This window comes from Opisthorchis viverrini (genome assembly GCF_000715545.1).
Source record: "Opisthorchis viverrini unplaced genomic scaffold opera_v5_690, whole genome shotgun sequence".
Lineage (NCBI taxonomy): Eukaryota > Metazoa > Platyhelminthes > Trematoda > Opisthorchiida > Opisthorchiidae > Opisthorchis > Opisthorchis viverrini.
The window spans coordinates 32,361-54,455 of NW_008752360.1; the positions used below are offsets into that span (position 1 = coordinate 32,361).

General features: G+C 45.0%; 1 protein-coding gene across 1 annotated transcript in view; it reads right to left on the bottom strand.

The window, feature by feature from the left end:
- T265_15651 (hypothetical protein) overlaps nt 1-20,769 on the bottom strand; it is a gene marked incomplete at both ends in the record, with an annotated part of 31,587 nt that extends 10,818 nt beyond the window's left edge. The window contains 15 exons of the mRNA XM_009178865.1: nt 3,356-3,543; nt 3,995-4,242; nt 5,787-5,983; nt 6,694-6,782; nt 12,509-12,572; nt 12,662-12,766; nt 12,804-12,964; nt 14,397-14,444; nt 15,060-15,137; nt 15,286-15,348; nt 16,222-16,297; nt 16,934-17,204; nt 18,527-18,806; nt 20,385-20,510; nt 20,563-20,769. Of these exons, the coding sequence (XP_009177129.1) occupies nt 3,356-3,543; nt 3,995-4,242; nt 5,787-5,983; nt 6,694-6,782; nt 12,509-12,572; nt 12,662-12,766; nt 12,804-12,964; nt 14,397-14,444; nt 15,060-15,137; nt 15,286-15,348; nt 16,222-16,297; nt 16,934-17,204; nt 18,527-18,806; nt 20,385-20,510; nt 20,563-20,700 (2,132 nt within the window). The remainder of the gene's footprint in view (nt 1-3,355; nt 3,544-3,994; nt 4,243-5,786; nt 5,984-6,693; nt 6,783-12,508; nt 12,573-12,661; nt 12,767-12,803; nt 12,965-14,396; nt 14,445-15,059; nt 15,138-15,285; nt 15,349-16,221; nt 16,298-16,933; nt 17,205-18,526; nt 18,807-20,384; nt 20,511-20,562) is intronic.
- Between the last annotated feature and the right edge of the window lie 1,326 nt (nt 20,770-22,095).

Consider the following 22,095-nt stretch of genomic DNA (forward strand, 5'->3'; position numbering starts at 1 on the left):
ATATATATATATATACAGGTCAGTCATTTGGTTTTCTTGAGGTGGATTAACCTGGAGCTGATCAGTACAGGAGAATGACAGGCCTCTCCTACTTGATGGGTTAATCACGATTCTTCCTTAACGTCAGTTCCGCACCGCACATTCAGGGTCCACACTCGTGAGAGGGGTCCCTTTCAAAGACGAACAATATACTGTAATTCACAGTAGTGGAAGAGTAGGTCCAGAGTGACCTCTTATCATCACAAAACGGGAAGGGCTATGGAACTTCGTGCGTAAAGGTGGGCCGTAATGCGACCCAGAGGCCCATACCTATCAGTAAGCATTCTACATGACCGTCAGCGAAACAGCGCGTGCGTAACGGAGAATTTGTCTCTATCGACAAGTGAGAATTTCAGCAGCAACGGGATTACGCGATCACCCGTATTTCTGACATTTCCGATTCTAGTTAGCTTGTAGTCGAAAGAGTAATAAAACAGACCCACAAATCATTCGAAGCAATTGTCCTGCACAAGGGAAGAGATAAGAGATAGGCGTGACAAAACTGCAGGAAAGCATCTTACTACCACTGTCGGAAAATGTAAAATTGTGATCCGATCATCTCACCTGAAAACCTCCAGACAATGCTTTGAGACACTGAAGGAGGGTATTGGTGTAATTCTGTTTCGAGTTTTTCAATACTCGTTTACAGGGCAATCACCCACAGAATTCAGCAACCTCATACACGCGGAGTGGGAGTGTCCCGGAGGCTTTCGATGTGGTCGAGACCCACAAAATAAACCGAAGCAAAGGAAAAGAAAAAACATGAGGGTCAAGGGTCTGCAGTGTCACCGTTCCAACCACGGATGTGGTAGAGCTTGGCATTGAATTAGCGAAGACAGCATCGAGGTTTCGGTTGCGAGTATTCATGAGCAGTTGACGGATGAGTTACGGAAATCGCAGGCCAGGAGCTTGAACTGGCGAGCAACCCAAAGCACCTATAGGTTCAGAACCGAACTATCATCGACCGCAGAGATAACTGGAATTCGGCTATGTGAATCTCAAATCTGCGTTCCAAAGAAACGTACGGACTGTTTGAGCTTAAGTTGGCCTAGGAACGACCCATTTTAACAAAGTGACACGGACGCGACTAATTCGACTGTATGACTCGTTTACCCTTTACATTTGCATATCTGAATTTATCCAACTGTGTACGCGACCCCTGACTTGTGATACATTAGTCGAGAGGATCAATCACAGAAAACAAACCTTACTTATCACCTTCCACGCCATAAAATGTTTATTCGTTGTCCTATAATACCGAAGAGTTATTCAAACTAGCAAAGAGCATCTTATACTGTTTCTACAGGAGGAATTGATTTCGGGTATCACGCCAGTAATAAAGCCAAGAAGGTTCCACATTTAACTTGACATGAAGCAATGCCGAGGTGATTTCGAAATGACGGGATTTTTGTCCAATATAAGGCCACGTGAAACCAGTGCTCTTTTCCTTGTTCTTAATATGATTCCTCTCCTCCGAAATAGACACCGTAGAAGTCGATTCTCATCATATCTATGTAAGATTTTACATCTTCATCTATCCCCCCTCCCAAACAGCAATCGTACTTACCAGCCCCAGCAACTACGCGATTCAAGGGTTCGATGACAGTCTTGAAAAATGCGAGAATGGGACGCACTGATGGCTTCCGAACTGCGCCAAACAGCCAAATTCAAACCCAGAATCTTATTGTTCCTACCTCAATAAGTATGCGCTTACGCTGCGAACAACATCGTGGTCACCAACATCACTACCATCATCATACTCAGCATTGGTAACACGCGTAAGTGACACACAATCAGGAGGAAAGACCATTATAAAGAAGAATGGGAAAAATGAAGACCTATTGTGAAATACTGGGTTCAGGTGCACCGAAGTAAATATACCTTAGTATTATGTCGGAGCAGGACGCCATCGGTGGGCTTGATCGACCACTCCATGCAGGCCTTCTCAAACACACGCCCGGTGCATGACAGGTAGGCTAATAGATAACATGTTCGTCAGAGGATGGTCACTTACATTACCTGTTTGACTGTAACCGCTACTGTTTCGTGTTGACATGTCATGGCCTCTTCTCTGCGAAATATAAGCCAGCTAGAGCTTACGATGGAAAACAGTTTCTTTGGCGGTCCGTGGCTGGGAATGCGTAGTGTTTTTCTCAAGCACCTTAGCCTGAACATCACTTGCTGTTCTGGCGCTTTCGCTTCGTTACTGACTCCTCGTTTACGTATGATTTCGTTGCCAGCACGCTTCAGTCAACTAGCTCCTGTTATGATGTGACAGTGCCGGAAATCAAATATTTTGGAAGACAGGATACAGATCGATACAAATTCCAGGTGCGCCTTTTTTCTGATACTGTACTGCCAAATTTTACTTGAAACTGTCCCCAGAGAGGTGAATAAAGCTCGTGCTGCAAGTATCGGCACTGAGCTCGTGAAACTAGGTGAAAATCATTCAGCTGTAGCACCATTCCGGTGCCTAGCTGGCACACCAACGGAGGAGGTAAAAGGGCTGGAATACTGCCAGCTTGCCCAAGCCTGGACAGGAGCAGTCGAGATGCTGACGTCTGGTTCGAAACACGGACCTTCCAGTTCGTAAGCTGGTGCCTTAACCACGGAGCTATCTCGACGCCCAAGACGGAAGCCGATTATCACAAGACAGTTAACTTGTGGATTTGTGTGAGGTTTTCCCGCTAATCGATACCAATTTCAGGTTACATCAAATTGCTTCTTGCTTAAAGTTCGATTATCCAAGGGATTCTGCAACATTGGTAAGACAAGGCTAACGTTCACGACTGTGAACTGGGAGTGTCATTTCGAACTATCGATTGCTACGCCTTTTTGAGCGGAAGATCCACTGATTTTTGCAATACTGATAGGAGTCTGTGTATATGAACGGCTTGGTAGACTGGGGTGGGGTCCTGTAACTTTGTTGCGGCCGTTTTTTGGGTTTACCGCGGTTGCCTATTTTTCCCTAGATCTCAGGAACGGAACTTCGGCGCAGTATGTTTTTTGAAACCTAGAACACAGATCTTGTAAAATTTGCGCAGTAGTAGGTCACCTAGATCATACGTTCGAAAAGCAGTGACGAAATGGAATTTGCGCAACCTACTGAGGTTTAACCATACAGCATAAAACGGACAAAAGTATGGAGCTCTTCAGAACGCTATTTTAGCTCAGTGGTCTTTTCCACCACAAATCAGACGAATGAAGGCGTACAGAATATCGGAGTTTGTCCAGCGAGCGGTAGATTGCCAGTAGCTAGGCAAACCTCACACTGAGAAGATCTATTGAAAAACTGTTGTCTGTCAAGATGACTTACTTATCATTTTTGGCGAGATTCAACCGCAACTGTGTGTCTGGAAATTCAGTGTCACTTTCAATCATTTCCACTTTTTCTGCTGGCACATCTTCCGCATTAGTTTTCGGGGCCGAAGTGAAGTCATCGGAAGGGTCCACTCGGGTTACTCGTCTCTCACCACGGTGATGTTCCACTGACTCCTCATCCAACTGAAGAGAGAAATTTAAAGAAAAACAGATAACGAGTGAAATAGAACAAACGGTTGCTCACAGCACAAAAAGTTTCATTGCCATTTAGGTTTCTTGAGCGCATGACGAAAGTATTGTGATGTCTTTAACCACAGATTAGTCCAGTATCCAACAAGGACAATGAAAAATGAAACCACGTGATTCTGTGCCATCTCGTTCAGACTTGACTGCGAACACTGTTGTAATGAACTAACTGTGTGCCATCCATATCCGGAAGATTCCAGTAATGCAGCCGTATCATCGAAATAAAACTTATTCTGCTTCAAAGGACTTCAGGCTTATCAGTGGTTGTAATGACTTCTACCTAAATTAATGACACACTACGAACTGGGTGTGACAGTAAGCGCACAAGAGTCGCAACTACACAGCCTTTTGGGCGGAAGACGGGGACGCTGCACAGCCACGCACTTACTTTGAACAACACGCCAAAGCCGTACATAAAATGACAAGGAAGGAGATAGTTCTTCCGTCCGCGGATCATGAAAGCCCCGGTGGTCAGATATTCTCCACTTGGCGCGGTCTTGGATACCTGGTCCTGGCGAACCCACCAAGCACTGGTGACTACACGGGCATTCCAAGCGGAGCTGAGTACGATTGCCAGTGTGCCAGCCTCGATCAAAGTCTTCGGTGGTGGTAATGGAAGCCGAGAAGTAGAGGAGACTTAAAAGGCGACGAGGAATGGGAGGAATGAAACAGAGTTAAGAAACACAACAATATGACTCAAAGTGATTGTACAGAAAGCCCATCAGGCGCGCTGGAGTGCTGAGCAAAATATTCACTCACTACACTGGTGAATGATCGGAATGATGTTTGAATTCACTCAACAGAGGGTTGAGAATGGATGGATTTGATGAACTGTTGTTCCTCGACAAACGTGACGTCCACAGACAAGGGCAGCTAATCCTACGAAATGGGGACCTCACTCCTCGGTAAAGTGGACTTTACAAAGCAATCCCACCCCTGAAAGTCACCATGAGGAAAGAATCTTTTTGATCTCTCCAAGAAGTGGACTCTTCGGAGAGTAATGTCTCCGATATAACATCAGGGTACTACGTTGTTCAAACCGGAATGCTTTGACCGAGCTCACTCCTTGGTGGTGCAACAATACCATCATCAGAATAAAGGGTATTGTATCAAAGCTAATGTCATCTGATGGAACGGACAGCTTTCGCTGACTACTCGTGGGTATTCCTTGCTTATACCACATTTCCAGAATCTCCATTCACTCTCTAATCTATCTGACCACAGGTGAACAGTACAGTTAACCGGATAAGGGGATCAACCAGTATCGAAAATCCACAAAACACTGTATTAATTGCCCAGACCCCATTGTCCCAAACTGAGAGTACTCTGATGTTTGCATCTCCCATGAAATAAAACGATTTCTAAGTCACATTTCTACATCGCATTTTGCAGTACTGGATTTACTCACTTCCAGGAACAGTATTCTACGTAGACCTATACCATACGACGGCAAAATCTACCTGGAAGTTAAGGGTCATTTGTGTCCAATCTCCGTCAGTATTCAACACATTAGTCGTTAAAACCAGTAGCCGGTACGTGGTTCTATGACAAGCAACCAACACACCATGGATGACACCAACGTTGTGTAAGGAAGGAGAAACACAAGCTCGATATTTTCGATCGCAATATGAGGGGAAGCTCGATAGTTATAAAGTGGTAATGATAATATCTTTTTCATTTTGAACTCAAGATCACTATTAAGCCAGCTTAACTAGAACAAACAGGTTTCCAACCGTTTGGCTTATACCCCATAACTCGCAACGTTCGAAATAACAGTGGGGCTCTTAACATATCGGATTTCTCTTCTCTTTTTGTGTGAACAGGCTGATTGCCAGAGGGAAAACCACTCTTCGGTGGTCAAACTCCTGGGCACTATGATGTGGAGGACGTTCTAGAGACAAGAAGTTCTAGGAATCTGATGAAGGAATTATCGGGGAAGGACCTCTGTTTGAGAATTTCTCCTGCGACTGTACTGAGAAACTGAGACACACTGTACAGCCATTTAACCTTTATTGGGAATCATTCACAGTACGTAGTTCACAAATCCACCGACAGAAATGAACCCAACGGGCAGCACTGGAACACTATCACTCAGATAGACCGACAACAGCGCGGCTAACTTTTACCCAGATGTTTCAAAGACAAAAGGTAATATAGTAGTAGAATACGAAGGGACTAACCTGAATCTGACGACGACTCTTCAGTCGTTAAAGGTCTGGCCTTCACAATAACACTACTTGCTCCGTGTATATCTGCGTGGACGTAGATATCATCAGCTCCCAGATGACGTTTGACAAGGACCTCATTTTGCTGTGAATCTCGTCCGGCAACAACCAGGTAATTCTCAGAGCTGATGAACCAGAAGAATTTCTCAAACCTGGGTAAAAAAGTCGACGATTTGGGTAATCGATAAGATAATTGTGAGTAAAACCCAACAACACTGCCGTGAAACCACTGAAATTTTAATTGTAGGTGGTTGTGGGATCTGTGGGATCCACATTCAAGCCGCTGTCGTTCGACCAGTCCTGTTCTCGTTTTGGCACAATAGTCACGTAAGGGGTTGGGATCGAAAGCAAGTGTTTGGTGCTATTAAGGTTTCTCTTGAAAATTACCGGACTTTGAAGTGCAATTGCTCGTTTTCCCCTTGTGAATGATAACTCTGGTTTCGCTCAGACGTTGGTCCCTGCTCTTAACAGAGGGTCACGGAAGGAGTTCACTACTCTCAGTGATGGTGTGAAAACGAGATATGTAATAATGTTTACGCGTATGGTCGGTGGAAACAGTTCCTCACCAGAGACATCACACCCCAATCAGGAGTATTTGGGGTGACCTCGATAAGTGGCAGGCAGTAGAGCGTTCGGTAATTTTCACATGTCAGCCTATCGAAGGACTGGACTTAAATGTTGCTGCCAACGGAGGCAGTTAACCGCCTCGAAAAACGGTTGATAATTATGCGCTAGATCGATTTGTCCTACCGGAAACCTACTGACCAAGGTGTAAGCCTTTTGTATGCGAGGTGTGGGAGAGAGAATATAGGCTACCATTTACCCACACAAGAATGGATAGGCCCAGATATCGTTGACTTACCACATAGGTTTTCGTATTTTCGTAATTTGTGCAACTGTTCTCAAATCCTTGCGGGTCTGTTGCGCCTTAAACGCAGCCGATTTCAGGGCCTGGAGAAAAAAGTACAGGTCATTAGCTTCCGAGCATCAGGATGGGTGACGAACCTAGGAGTCAGTCGAAGGTAACTATGGAGACTCAAAACTGAGTTGCGCAATCGCAAAGTTCACAGCCCATCCATCGAGCCACGTAAGCTAAAAATCCCCCACGCAAGAACGATATCTAAGGCTGTGAGAAATACCTGGACGTACTTTTTACCAATAACTCGAAGTTGCATACAGTCAGAAATTACGTCGGTTTCGTCATCAACATAAACTGCTGAACTTACAGTTCATTTGATCAAAGGTCTCAACTTCCTTGCGTGAAGACTGGTGATATTATTACTGAAGATGAGTTCTCAAGAAGAAATTTGACGAAGACGCCCGATTATAAAATCGGTTGCGGTTGGAGTGTTCGCATAGGAAATACTAGTGTTAGCGGATACAGTGGACGAGCATCATGGGACCCGCAAGTACTTCGTTTCTTGTCTGGCAGCCAGGCACCGAAGGGGTGTTGTAGCTGGGCGGTTATTTAGATACTTCGTTGAAGCGAGCAGCACGTTCAGGAACGGACATTTTCTTCCGCATGTTACCATTTTCGTTATAAAGCCGTTCGTTAGAATAGCACATTGTTACGGGGGCAAAGTTGCAGTATCTATGAGTTCTGAGCATGAGGACTTCCCCATGAGTGAGGTCACATTATCTGTTGCTACTACCTAGGTTGTTTTAGATGGACCAGCTTAGCACTAACAGTTTGTTGAATCGTGACAACGAACATAGTTCACAACTACGGAGAATCGTATTCACATGATCGAATGGAACATTTCTAGTTTTCCTCCGAACCTCGTCGAGACTGGAGTAGGAGTTGGACGTCAAAATATCCACGTTTATAGCCAGTTCTGCGGCAGAATTATCAATAACACGCTGATTGCACTCAAAATTGTTCGCTTTATACGGACAGTTGGAAAACTAATCTTGGCGGAAGTACTGAGACAGTTGTCAACGTTAACTGTTACGGCAGCCTCATTTTCAAAGCGACAAAATTTGGGCTCGTTGAATATATAGTGATGAGGTGAATGAAGCAGGCCCAAGTGCCAGTACACAAAAAAACTGGTAAGTGGTAAGAATCCTATTTTTCCGTTCACTTTCTCCTCGATGGTCGACCGTGATTCACCCGGCGGATGGTTAGTATTCCGAGAAGGATATCAATGTGTTCAGAATAAGCCTATGAGAGTTAGCGAATATACACTCATCTGCAAACTTCACCCGGCGTTAGTATTCCGAGAAGGATATCAATGTGTTCAGAATAAGCCTATGAGAGTTAGCGAATATACACTCATCTGCAAACTAAACTAATTCTTTCGAGAGACTCACCTGGAACCCAGCTGAATCTCTCGTTTATGATGTTCTCAGGCAACTGAATGTGCTGCACTAAGCCGCCTCATGTTTCCGTCGCTACGATATTCGAGATATCGCGATACATGTATATCTTCGTAATGTACTACTCATAAGGTTGCTGAAAATCTGACGACAGCCCACAGCACACTCAGTTGCCTGAGGACATCATAAACGAGAGGTTCAGCTGGGTTCCAGGCGAGTCTGTCGAAAAACCAAATTAGTTTGAAAATGAGTGTAATCCGCGAACTTGAACAGAAATTTGATCGAGTGTGATTACCGCAGTTAAAGTGTGAGAAAGCTTGTCTCAGGTTGTGGGGACCACTCTTAGCTGATGAATTTCAAACAAAGCGAAATTGGCAGTGGGTTTGAAAGTCGAACTTTCTTTGATGGTTTAGCACTTCAGAGCGAATGTGTAGTCACCGGAAACATTGCATTTCGGTGCTCAGTTTGTGAGCCAACCGAACTGACCGAACTGACCTTGAATTCGGCTGACGGATTCTAACCTGATTGGATGCACATCTGATGACTAGTCATCGAGAGCATGGGTAAGAATAACAATCAATACAGAGATCTCGTGAGAACAAAGCCGAATTTATTTGCAAACTAATTTGGTTGTGCGAGAGACTCACCTGGAACCCAGCTGAATCTCTCGTTAAGTCCGTTGCTGGTCAAAAGGCACCTGCTGTGCGCAGACACATCAGGAATGAGACAGCAATGCCCTATTCCCTGCGCTCTCGGGTTAGGCCAACCCCATGCAGCCGAGCAGATCAGACTGTCGAGTCGTTGGCTCCGGGCAGGGTCCCAAAGAAAACCCCACATTTTCTCGCTGCCTTGTGGGTTAGACTTTTGAGTCGAAGGCTCAAGGTGGGGTACCTCAACCAAACCCCCCTCCTCGGCCTGGGCAACCGGGAAGTGTCATTTGCCCGCGCAGTTCAGCGTCCACCGATGTCCCTCGCCAACCCCTTCCCAGTGCACCAGCAAACGCCGCTGGGACATTTGACTGTCAGTCGTCTGACCAAAGGGCCGGTTATTCCTCGCCGCCTACAAACATTAAATAAAATAACACCCTCCTAAACCCACGAGATCATTTTTATATAGGACCTTTTAACATACGTACTATATGTCGAATCGGCAAACAGGCAATGCTTGCTGAGACCTTACACTCCCTTAAAATTGATGTATTCTGTGTCTCTTCCACATTTCTCCCTCCGTGTGTCCAGTGACCCAGAAGCGATGACTCGTGAAATATATGGCGTGGGAGTTGCACTCAGCCCCAGAGCCGAACGTGCTTGCTTTGCTGGATCGGATCCCAGTGAACAGTCGTCTCTGCACCATCCGGTTGTCCAGTTTAATCAAGCTCAATGCCTCTCGGCGTAAAAAAGGTGCCTTTTGTAGTGTCGGCTTATGCCCCAACGGACTGCAGTTCTAATTCGGAGAAGGATACTTTCTATCGAGAGCTATCGGGGTCATTCGCCAGGCAAAATGCACTGATATTGTGATCCTTGCAGGCGATCTGAATGCTCACGTAGGTCGTCTGAGCACCTTGGAATCACATTTGGGTGGTCGATTCGAAGTCGATGCTCGCCGTACAGACAACGGAGATCGACTCCTTCAGTTGTGTGCTGATCACGAACCGTTTCTGGCAAGTACGAACTTTCAAAATAAACGTTCGCATCGCGTGATTCGGTGGCCACCTACTGCAAACCAACCGTGGACACAGTTGGACCATATGGCCATCAGCCACCGGTAGATAGCCACAATTCAAGACTGCCGTTCCTTCTGGGGCACACCACATCATTCCGATCACGCCATGGTGCGTGCACCCCCGACAGTTCATTTCTCTTAAGGGCCTCACAAATTAGCAACAGTATGACAAACCTCTATCTTGCAAGAACGACCATAGCTCAGCAGTACCGATCTGAGCTTGCCCAACAACTCTTCACAGTAAACCAATACTGTGGTGGCAGTGAACATGTGGATGAAACGTGGCAAAACGTGGAAGGGGCTGTTAGCGGCGTTCAGTGCTGTCTGTCAGACCTCTCTGATTCGACCATAAGACAACTGGATGTCCGCGAGGCCGCTATCCAAGATTGATACCAGGAGGCAATGAGTACGACGGCGCATTCAAATCCCTCAAACGCCAAATAGTAGAGTCCAGTCAAAGACCGAGAGCTACGGTGGACATCGAAAGCTCGAGAGATGGAGAAGACCTTTGCAACGGGAAACAGCCGTGCCTTATATCAGCTGATGCGATCGACTGGCCCTAGGAAAGCAACGGTCAGAAAAACGACAAGTGGAAAAGATGGCTAATTAATTCACCCGAAAAAAGTTGACCGGAAGGATGGGCCGAAAACTATGAAGAACAATTCAGATGGCCTCCTGCAACACAGTCTATGGAGGTAGTACATACGGGCGAACAGAACGTAAACCTTGATCGCCCTTCGGAGGTAGAAATGAGGTACGAAATAGCCCTACTAGAACGTGAGAAGGCACCAGCACCGGACGGTCTGTATCCAGTCCTCTCTAAAGAAGGGGGAAAATTCCCGGTGACCCATCTGACAAAGCCTATTGGTACCATATAGGACGAAGAGAAGGTACCTGCAGAATGGAACATGTCGACGGTTATCCCCATCTTCAAAAAGGGCACGCGGACGCTGTGTGAAAACCATCGTGCCATCAGCCTGTTAGCTGTGGCATCGAAGGTGCTCTCTGGCGTAATCTTTCGAAGGTTGCCTGAACACAGGGAAAGACACATCCGTGAAAACCAAGCTTGGTTCCGTCCTGCAAGAGGTTGCATCGACCATATCTTCACCCTCCGACAGATATCGGAACAGCAACGCTGTTTTCAGCAACCAAAAATGGTTGCGTTTCTCGATCTGAAAGTTGCCTTTGGTTCTGTGGGTCGTCAGGCACTGTGGCAGTGTCTGTGGAGCAAATGTCTCCCCCATAAATTCTCGACCCTCCTTAAGACTTTGTACGCCCACTCACGCGGCCCCGTAAAGGCCTACGGGAAGCTCTCACCTGAGTTCACCATAAGAAGTGGTGTCAGACTCGGCTGTCCTCTTTCACCATTCCTCTTCAACTTCGTCACTGATACGGTCATGGGAGACTCACTACCAGCCTCTAATGCCCGTGGGGTCAAAGTGCTCCCGGGGCATCTGCTCACAGATATCGAGTACGCAGACGACATAGCTCTTCTTGTATCTGACGCCGTGGAAATGCAAACAATGTTAAATAATCTAAATAATTCCACCTCACGGTTTGCCATGCACTTCACACCTGAAGTGTAAAGTGGTACTACAAGACTAGGTGGGCTTGAACCCTAGTCTCATGCTTGCGGATGAACCGATTGAGGTAGTAGACAAATTTGTTTACCTAGGCAGCTGTATCAGTCCCGGTGGTCTCGCGAAAGATGATATTCCCATCCGATCGGGAAGGCCAGAGCAGCTTTTGTGAACCTGGGTCATCTGTAGCGTAGACGTGACGTCAGCTTGTCCGTCAAGGATCGCGTTTGCAATACTGCGGTGCACTTCATATTACTATACGGTCAGAAACCTGGCCGTTATGAACTGACGAAGTCAGAAGACTTTCAGTGTTTTACCATCGATTTCTTCGCAAGATTGCCCGAATCTGGTGGGAACACCGGATCAACAATGCTGAAGTACGTCGAATGGTATTCGGGGGAAATAACTCACTCTCGATAGATGAACTGATCACACTGCATAGGTTGCGCTGGCTTGGCCACGTGCTCCGTATGCCAGTCGACCAAATTCCTCGAAGGGCTCTTTTCGCACAACCACGTGGAGGGTATAAGAGACCCGGAGGCGGTCAAACAATAACATGGAAGCGATGTATAAAAGCCATTGCCAGCAAACTCAGCTGCGATGGTCATTGCCGTCTTTCTGGATGGGGACCGATGGTGACCGGGCCACATCAATGGTTAGAGGCATTGTCAGACATGGCCCAGTCGCGCCCTTAACGGCGCTCGTGCATCCAAGCTATTGGCCTCAATATACAACTCCCTTCCCAAGTCCTCCGGCTTAACAGTCCACTGAATTAGTACAGTTGACAATGATGATTATGCACACTCTTTTTGGGTTAGGCCCTGTGTTTTGGTCAACGAAATCTTATAATGTGGCATTCTGATTTATTTTTGGTCCTCATGGCTATCCCGAAGAAATTCTCAATGTCATATACACTCTTTGCAACCCAGCAAATCTGATCTTTCCATCCTTAGCGAGTGCATGAATAAATGGGGCCGATGTGAAAAATAGTTTAGTGCAGACAGAAGAAAAACTTCACTAGTGCTAACAAGGATGAAACAACACTTGGAATCAACAAACCTTGCGTGAGGCGACCAGGGTCTTTTCTTCCTTTTTCATTGCTGCCCGTTTACGGTCGTAATACCTGGCAAGAACAAAACCCAGTTAGGAAATAACAGACAGAGGTGATGAAAACATAGAAACCGATCTACGGGGGATGGTCAGAGGTCTCACTTGCGCGCGTTGTTCAGTGCATTCAAATCCAAACTGATCACAACTTCAGTGGAGGTCTGGTTGCGTTCACAGTTTTCGCCGTCTGAATCACCTTCATACGGGTCTCTGGACACGATCAATACAGAAAGAGACAAAACCGTACTTTAGGCTAACAGTTATCTGATTTTGTTGTAAATTGAGTTGTACAATATGACTGGCAAGGAGATCGCCGCGTGCTCGTGCTTCTTGGATCATAGTGTCCAAAGTTCCCCAGTCCAATTGATTCGAAAGTGCATGGTTAATCATCAGGATGATGCTATCGACCTACAACAAAAAGAAGTGTACGGTAGGGTTTAATTGTGCATCACATTTGCGAAGAACTCAACATCCTAAAATACAGCGAAATGTTTGTTGAAACTTTTCGGGGCAGCATTGAAAAAATATCGAACTAGATATCGTAAAGCAAACTGCGAAGGGTACGTTATTGATCTTGCGACAAGCTAATAATGAATACCAGACACTGGAGGCCTCAATACTGAATATGGCTGTTTTGAGGCCATTTGTTCTATCAAGCTTTGACTCGTCAAAATAATACCAGAGGATGGAGACAGAATAGAAGCCAACGTAGAACGTAACCGGTTGAGCATAACTGCTCGAAAGACGTGGAGGTGCCGATCAATAGGTTACGAGTACCACGTCCGAGCTGATAAACACGCTGCAGAGATAAAGGAAAACTGCAAGAAACGCGTCCACATTACGTGACTGAAAGTAGGACGATGGTAAATTTGCGAGTAATGCGAGCCCTTCGGACGTATACGGATGGATCTTACAAAACATCTAGACACGGGTCCCGTCCACAACGCATACGTTTGTTGCGAACAGTACAGCCATTTATGCACACATTTTAGGTCTCGAGTGATCGTCAGATCCATTACGAGGCTTCATTTTGAAGTGTCAGTTTGTGTCAGTTCAATCCGGACATAAACCCGACAAACTTGGTTGAACAGTTTTGCCGCAGCCAGTTTGGGAATTCCCCATGCTTTTTTAACTCAGGAGCCGGTTAATCTGTTGAAGCTTTTGCTATCCACATCGCGTGGGGAGCTTGTAGTATCGCAAGCTGACAATCATACGAGTTCACCTTCAAAACAGGATTTCATGGGTTATATAGAGATCTCCTGGGAGATGAATTCAGAAGTTCAACCTCTGATTTCATAAGTGATAACATGATAGTCTACGTAACTGCACTAAATACTGTAATGATACCCTGGTTATAACTCCTTGAATAGCTACCCAAACGTTGATTTGGTCTATTGTTTAATCAAAAACAATTGTGATAAAAAGCACCAACGAATCACCGTCCAAAAACGAACGACCTTGGCCGATTACTGTAAGTCACTCGAGCGGAAAATAGTGCTTGTGAGAACTGGTGGAGGAATAGTTCGGAGGACTGCGTCCACATGTTCAGGTAGTGCTCAAGAAGGTTCGCACAAGACGTCATACAGTCACTCGACCGGACCAGTTTATCCAAACATGCCGATCCCGATGGTTTGGGCATACTTTTTGTTCAGTGCCAAAAATTAAGTAGGTGTAGTGTTTAGTCAGTTTCAATAAACTCCACTGTTGCACGAATGTAGCTCTAGTTTGTCCACGGCCTAAGCCCCTGAAATAGACGTTGGACAACGCTGCCTCACGCAAAAGATAGCACAATTGCGGTGGAAAGTACAATAAACCTAATTGGACTTAAAACGTATCTTACCAGCTGTCGATTCGTTTCCAATAGCTGCGCTTTGCGAACATCCTGTTCCTAAAAAAGCGGAAAATAGACATTAGAAACGAACATGGAACAGAAACTGCCTACCAAGTAACCATTGGCTGAAACGGAGAAGCGGTACCCATCCCCGCCCAACCAAAATTCACAACCCAATAAGAAAGTGATGAGCTTTCCGGCGTGACCGGATTACAACAGTTTGAATTTTGAGAGTATGTCCTTTTGCCTTATAATGATGATGACCTGACAATAAACAGTAAGCCTTGCCAAAGGCAGCTCACGTTGTCGTCGGTGAGATGCCAGGCTACATGGGAGGGCTATGTGGTTCTTCGTTCAAGCAACAACGAGAAGGTGGGAAGGACTGAAGAATATCTGTCGACCAACGCATTTCAACGTTACACTGCTGAACACTTTCTGTCTGGGTCTTAACAATGGCTATCCATAGCTTTAGTGTCATATATTCAAAGAAGACCTGAGACGCAGTTGAGTCAAATTCTTGTCGAAAGAACATAATGAGTTTTTGCAGGTATATTTGTTTTTACGGCCGTTCGTGCCAAAAACGGGTGATCAACGATTCCTGAAAAACAAAACTACACGTGACATACTCGAATAAGGGGTGGAAACAGAACTAAGGAGCAAAAATTCACTTACCTGGTCTGCTTTGAGCGCTGCCAAACGAAGTTCGTGGTCTTTCTTGATATTTTCAAACTTCTTGTTGGCCTTATTTTCCTGTGACACGGAAGAAACATGTTGTTGGGTAGGATAAGATGTAATATAATTAACCGTAGGCGACAATATGGACAGCACAGTGCACGCAGTGCCATGACATTAGATTATGGGATAAGCAAATGAAATGTTATGCGTGAACAAAACTCACATTCTGCACCAATAATTCGGTCGTTTTGTCACGTTCAATTTTCGAGAAATAAGTGTCCACAGCCTAAAACAGAAACATAACAGTTGATTGGTAAATGAGCCGGCCAGATAACTACAAACAAGCAAGCGGTGTACGGTTATCTGTCAGTGCACTGAGTCACGTAGGCGTGAGGCTCTTTCTGCTGCTATCTATTAAACGACGTAATTTAGACAGGTGATCATATTAGAGTGATAGACAACACGCAGAATGATTTCGAATAAGCCCGAAATTTGAACGTGGAAGTCAGAGGATCGAATTCTTTTACCTAATAGTCTCCATCAGGAACAAATGCCTGGTGAGTTGCTTTTCCCGGATCGACAACTTCTACCTTATGATTATTACCTGCAAAACTCCAAGTCCAGATTCTGACGATTATCTGCTGACGATCGGAAGTCCCATGAACGATTATCTGACTAATCACGAGCATTCAGGTTCCTAACCAGCTTGACAAATGAACTAATCAAAATGATTCAACTGAACCATGAGAACCATGAGCATGGTTGAGATTGGCGGCCATATGGTGCTAAATCTGAACATCGGGTGAGCGACTGTGTCAAAGTCACTCAGTGAATCCAAGCCGCAACGAAATGGGAAGGAGATTGCTTCATCAAAACTGACACATCTACGTGAGGAATGAAGGTTCATTGAAGAATCACTTTTCTATTGCATGCACATTACAGAACGATGTGGAACAGTGCGATCGAAGTGCAAGCAGACTCATCTTGGAAAGATAAGTGAGTTAATAAATAATCATTCAATATGCAAAGATCGGCGACCCTGGCAACTTATCATAGAGAGTCTCAATGGCAAAAAGAAGTTAAACTGATATGGGTCAATTAAACGAATGTCGGCTGTGAGGATTAATCAGGCTTTCTTGAGATATCCATTGCAACTCACCTTGCTGAAAGTTGGAAACGCCACGTGGGGTTTGTTACGAAACTGCTCAAAAAGGAAGGGTTGAAAATCTTCTTGACTGTGAAAACAAAAGTGGTGGTGGAAATGGCAATTAACGAATTGAAGAAAGTGTCTGGATTAGTGGACTCATCCTGATTAGTGACGAATTTATTTGTTTACTTTGTCTTTAGCAGTAAGCCTTTGGCTAGCAGGGGTTCACGGAAACGTTAGATGACACAGCCCGTATGAACCTTATCAATTTAAAGGGCATGACTTGTTCAAACCAGCTGCTGACTTAGGTCACTAGACGACTGATGGTGATAGTAAAATTGGATCCTAACCAGTCTCCATGACAATCAGTTGGGACTGCTGACCACCGTTTGACTGTTCATGAGTAATGAAACGGTCTGACTTAGTTAACACCCCATCGAAACAGATCATACTGGTCGGTGATCCGGTGGTTTGGAGCCGCTCGCTGGAAGGGGGAACGTGAGCGGTCGCACCTACACACACCTGATGAGTCCCAATAACGGTGAAATGCCTTTCGCAATGAACATCTACCCAGAAAACGGTATCAAGAAGTAAAAGAACAAACACGAAACACAGGTTGGAAGATCATTTTTCCCCGGGTAGAAAGACGCAGCGTTACAATGGGCTGGCAAGAGATCAGTCGACAGGCAGCTCTTACTTGAGTGCATCTGCTATGTATGCTTACCGTGATAATTCTTCGTCCTCCGGCTGCAGCTTTTTGCCAAAGATGAATCCGCGGGACATTCCCATCTCAACATCATCAGTCCTAACAAGATAGGCAGCTGATAACAGGTTTCGTAAAGCCCCCGCAAAGTGCATCGCATAGTCCTCTTTGATCTGTCTTATCCGATCTTCCTCGTCAACGTGAGCATTCTCCGTAGCGGAGGGCTTCAAAGTCGATTGCACTGCCAGGTGGGCTAACCGACAGCAATGTTCCACGCAAGGTTGCCCATAGCCTGAATGGAACAACACACACAAAGTCTCATTCTAAATACTTCAATCTGTAACAACAGCCATACAAGAAATAATTGTAGGAAATTTAATCATAATGGTTGTCCCATTCTTTTGAATATAGTTAACAACCGTGAAACCACTGTCCAAAATAAATCAGACTTCCTGTGGTGATGCACACTGCAGAATATCATAAACGAGAGATTCAGTAGAGTCTCTCGTGAAAACCAATTTGATTTGCAAATGAGTTTATTTCTCGAAGGACAAGAGCTTATTTGTAAGGGGCGCCAATAACATCGGAACATTATGACTAAGAACACATACAAGACCTGTAACGTTGAGTAGCGCATAAAAAGGGTAATGTAAGTCGTTCAGCTGTAGCAACCTTTCGGCGCCTAACTGCAAGGCCTCCATCACAAGAGCTTGGATACTGCCCGGTTGCCCAAGCCTAGACAGGGGAAGTCTAGAGAGAGAGGTCGGGTTCGAAGCATGGACCTTCCGATCAGCACATCCGCATTTTTAAAACTAAGTCATCTAGAGGATAATGAAATTCGTAAGATGATCTTGATACTGTATTCACTTAAGTGAGAACCTAAGCGGGAAGCACTGAGAATGAGCCTGAAATCATAGTGGTTTTATTTAGAGTGGACTCCAGCATGAGGAGATCACAATTTGGCTACAAGATAGTCTCATCTAAGCATCTTACAACAGCCCTTGGTAGTTTACCAGGGGAACTTGAAGTAATCACGTAGAGGCAGTCAGAGCTAAACAAACCAATGACTAACAAAAGAAATCAGCGAATGTTATGCTGTTCGTGATAAAAGAATTACCAGAAAATGACTAAATTTGAAGTGACAAAACACAGTAAGACTAACTCTATCATTACAGATTTTTCATCATAAGTGCCCATACAATTTGCATCTACTGTGCTTCACGAAGACAAGCTAGGTATTCATGTTAATTTTTGTACGGATGGAGCATTTGTCGAATTAGAAATACCTTAGTTATCTTTCCAGGTCATATTAACTTTGACAATATCAGAACAACCATATTTCTTGACCCAAGGGCCGCGGGAAACGGCAAAGTGCATTTGAAACACACCTATGTTGAGTCAATCATCCCAGTACACCAGGCCGTCCGTCCAACCGCACTTTCGTGTGTTTTATCTAACAGTGACTTTGTGGTGGCGCGGTACGGAAGATAGGATAAAAGTTACCTAAGGGGTTCCTGGTACGGTCGGGTTTCCTTCGAGAGAGCAACCTATACCCATATGCATTCCAGTTTTGAGCGGATAACGTAAAATGCAAAAAAGACTTCACAGACCTACCAAATTCAGAAGATAGAACTTTCTGCACTGGTTTCAATGCTTCGTTGGATCCACGCGGGCACCACGGGCCTTTCGCCTCATGGAGCAAACGTAACACTCGTTTACAGATCCCATCGATGTTGATATCATTAGGAAATCCCTGCAAACATTCTGGCACCGTTCGTACCAGATCCAGTGGGTACTTCTCATGCGCAGCATATCGAACATCCTGACTGGCATCCGTGCGGGGCCGCAACAAATGCAGTATGGTGTACGCATGATCGGTAAGACACATATTGCCCTGAGAACGAAGAAAACAGAGTATATGCCATCTGTCACTTTTACGAACAAAGCTGATGGACACGAGGGAATGAATTATCGGACAGCGTTAAACGGACACCTCTCAGGTGAATGAATGAAAAGAGTGCATTGAAAAGGTAGAATGACGCCGGCAAACACTAGCAGCATATTTTGACTGTACACCAAACCTCCAAAAATCCACATTCGTTGGCTGAAACCTCTACATAAAGTGGCTGCTGCTGATAATTAAAAATCGTTAGTGCTCTGCAAGTGAAAAGTGGAAGAAACTAAGACGTAACCAAGAACTTCTGAGGCACTCAGCGAAGTAGTAAGTTCCAGTAAAACGACAATGCTATTTAATATCGCTCAGATAGCCTAGTGACGGCTTTCGTTCTCTAAGTGTTTCTCAGCAGACTTTACAATCCCTATTGGGCGATTGATTATGATCGGCGCAGCAGTTTATGGATGAAGATATGGCGCGGAGAGATCGAATCACCTCAGAAACAAACATGCCTATGCTTCTGGAAATGAACGATACACCGTGGGATGCTGTTTACTGATCACTGTTGGAAGAGGGCGGAGTACTCGCAGATGTATACGGTGACTCTTGGTGAATACCTCCGAATCCCACAGACCGTATTTAAGTGGCCTTGAATAAGACTGAGCTCTCTTACATAAGAGTATTTTGGGAAGCAAGTAGTTAATTGGATGCATCGGTTCGAATACCGGAGTATATCGCTTGGACTGACGAATTAGAACGAGTGACGGGGACCTGAAAGGTAAACACTGTGGAATAAGCCGACACAGATGAGACCGTTCAGGGTGATGAGGTTCGTCTGAACCTCGGAATATTAGCTAAAACCCGTGGTATCTTAATGGTCGTGTTAAGTGCTGATGAAAAAAATACGCAATACACCATCTACTAGAAAACAGCCGGAGTAAAACACTGTCTGACGCGGACATTCTTAAACGAAAGTGAAGCGCAGAAAGCCAGCATTTAAATTCGACATCTCTTCGGGTTAGAAAGCCAGCTATGCAGCAGTATTACACCGACAAACAAACAAAAGCTGACAAAAAAGGAAGGAGGAAAATCTCTGAAGTCGCATGAGAATTAACTGATAGCTTTCGACTTAAAAGGCGAGTTTCACCATCGGAATTACTTCTGAGAGTCTGGAAATCCTGTAGTAAACAATTTCCTTAGAAGCACCTGTTGTTATAGTGAAAGGTGATAACGTTACATCAACGAAAATACGAAAACTAGGCAAACGAGCACCAGCAGGGGCTCCAATTGGGACCTTTTGCGAACCAAAGTAATGATGAAACACTAGCTTGTGAGCGGCAGAAAATGGGTGGAAACTACACTAAGATCCACGACTCGCAGGTCACATCATGTAAACCAAAAAGTGACGGCATTGTCGGGTTCTATTCAGGAAATTTGGTATGCGATGAAATTTCGTCGTACCAAATGCCATCTGGCTACATGGCGCAGTTGAACAAGGTTAGCTTTCCAATAAGTCGAGCATGGCAAGCGCAATAAGTCAAGCAAACATGTTCCTGGGAAAGAGATACCACAACTTACCCTGTCATATAGTTCTACGATTAGATGAAACAGGTGTTCGTCGAAACCAAATTGAAAATCTACGATCCTATCCATTCCCAATTGTTTCACGTTGCTCAGTTTTTTGTTCCTTATATGCTTCCGCAGCTATATCAGCACAAGGGGTAGATGGTAGCCTAGGAGGGTCATATCAATTTACTTTCATCGAAAATCCAGAAGGCATAACGTTCTTGCTCCAATCAAATTCCGTGAGATGAATTCTTGATCCAGATTCAAGCAAAACTACAAACTTTTCATCGTTCCTGTTGAGGCATTTAAAATGAATGAATAACCACATGGGCTTACCCCGCCAATTTGATAAGGTAGGTCTTGTTGTTCAAATCATAAACATTGTTAACCCTGGACCCAACCACACTGGAGTTGTGATACTAAGTCGATAAAATGCTGTACCACTTACTACTTTTGAAGTTCAGCAACAGAAGCAATAACATCCAAAGTAGTGAAAACGAATTTCATCACGATAAGGCAAACGAGATTAGCTTTGACACAATGCTTCAGGGGAGCTGAAACAGTGAACACTTAGGAGTGAAGATATTACTTCTTTAGAACTTCGAAACGAGGCAAACTAGTTGTTCTAATGTGGTTTGTAAAAACCATGGAGAATACGTACACATAAAGTGTTTGCTTTGGCAACAGATTTACCGGGATCCACTCTACTCCACTGTAGCGCACCTGTCTCGCATCAAAGGATGCAGCAACCTAGCGAGATACGACATGCTCAAGCCACAAAGGTTTGCACAAAAAAGAATACTTCCTAAATAATTCCAGAGCTGATTCCCTGAATCTGCGAGACAACATTATCCAGTCGTACTCAGACAGGAAGAATCCAAACAAAGTATTGACGCAGTCCATACATGGGAGCTTGTCAAGAAAATTTACATGCCAAACCCCGTCAAATGTTTTCAATATGCCGAAAGTAACTACAGTCGTCTCACCAAGAGTCCAGAGAGGAACATCAGACTATGACACGTAAACTAGCAAGGTGTAAAGGTGGAGCCTGAATCCATATTGGTGGCCGAGGTCGCGCAGTTGTTCGAACAAAACTGCTTCAATGACTCCGGAGAATGAAGGGAGCGGGATGGGCCGGTGGTCTTGAGAGTAGAGCACAAAGGAGACGAACAGATGAGTTTTTCCACGCTCTGGGAAAACACTAGTGGACAATGATGGACAAAAGAACTACGAAACGATTGGATCGAGTTGGGGGGGCGCACACAAAGGAGACAGATGAGTTTTTCCACGCTCTGGGAAAACACTAGTGGACAATGATGGACAAAAGAACTACGAAACGATTGGATCGAGTTGGTTGGGCGCAGTTACGGAACAATAGAGAAGGGTGCCATCTGAATCAGGCGTATCAGAAGTGGCGAGTTCTGACAGGAAACGGCGAACAATCCACACGGTTGGGCGAACATCTCCCTCTGCTCACGGTAATTAAGAAGTGTGTGAAGTATGAAGGGATGAAGGAGAACAAAAGGTGTGACCAAAAGCTACGATTGGACCCCAGAAGGATCAATTGCCGGTTGGTGTTTTCAAAAACTGACCTGCCGTTCGTGTAATGCAGTTATCTCCAGTTCTGTATATCACTGACGAGAGATTACTGCGCGCAGCGACGTAGTCAGAGCGTGTTGAGGGGCAAAGAATGTAGCGCTCAAGTTCGTACAGGGTGGTTTTT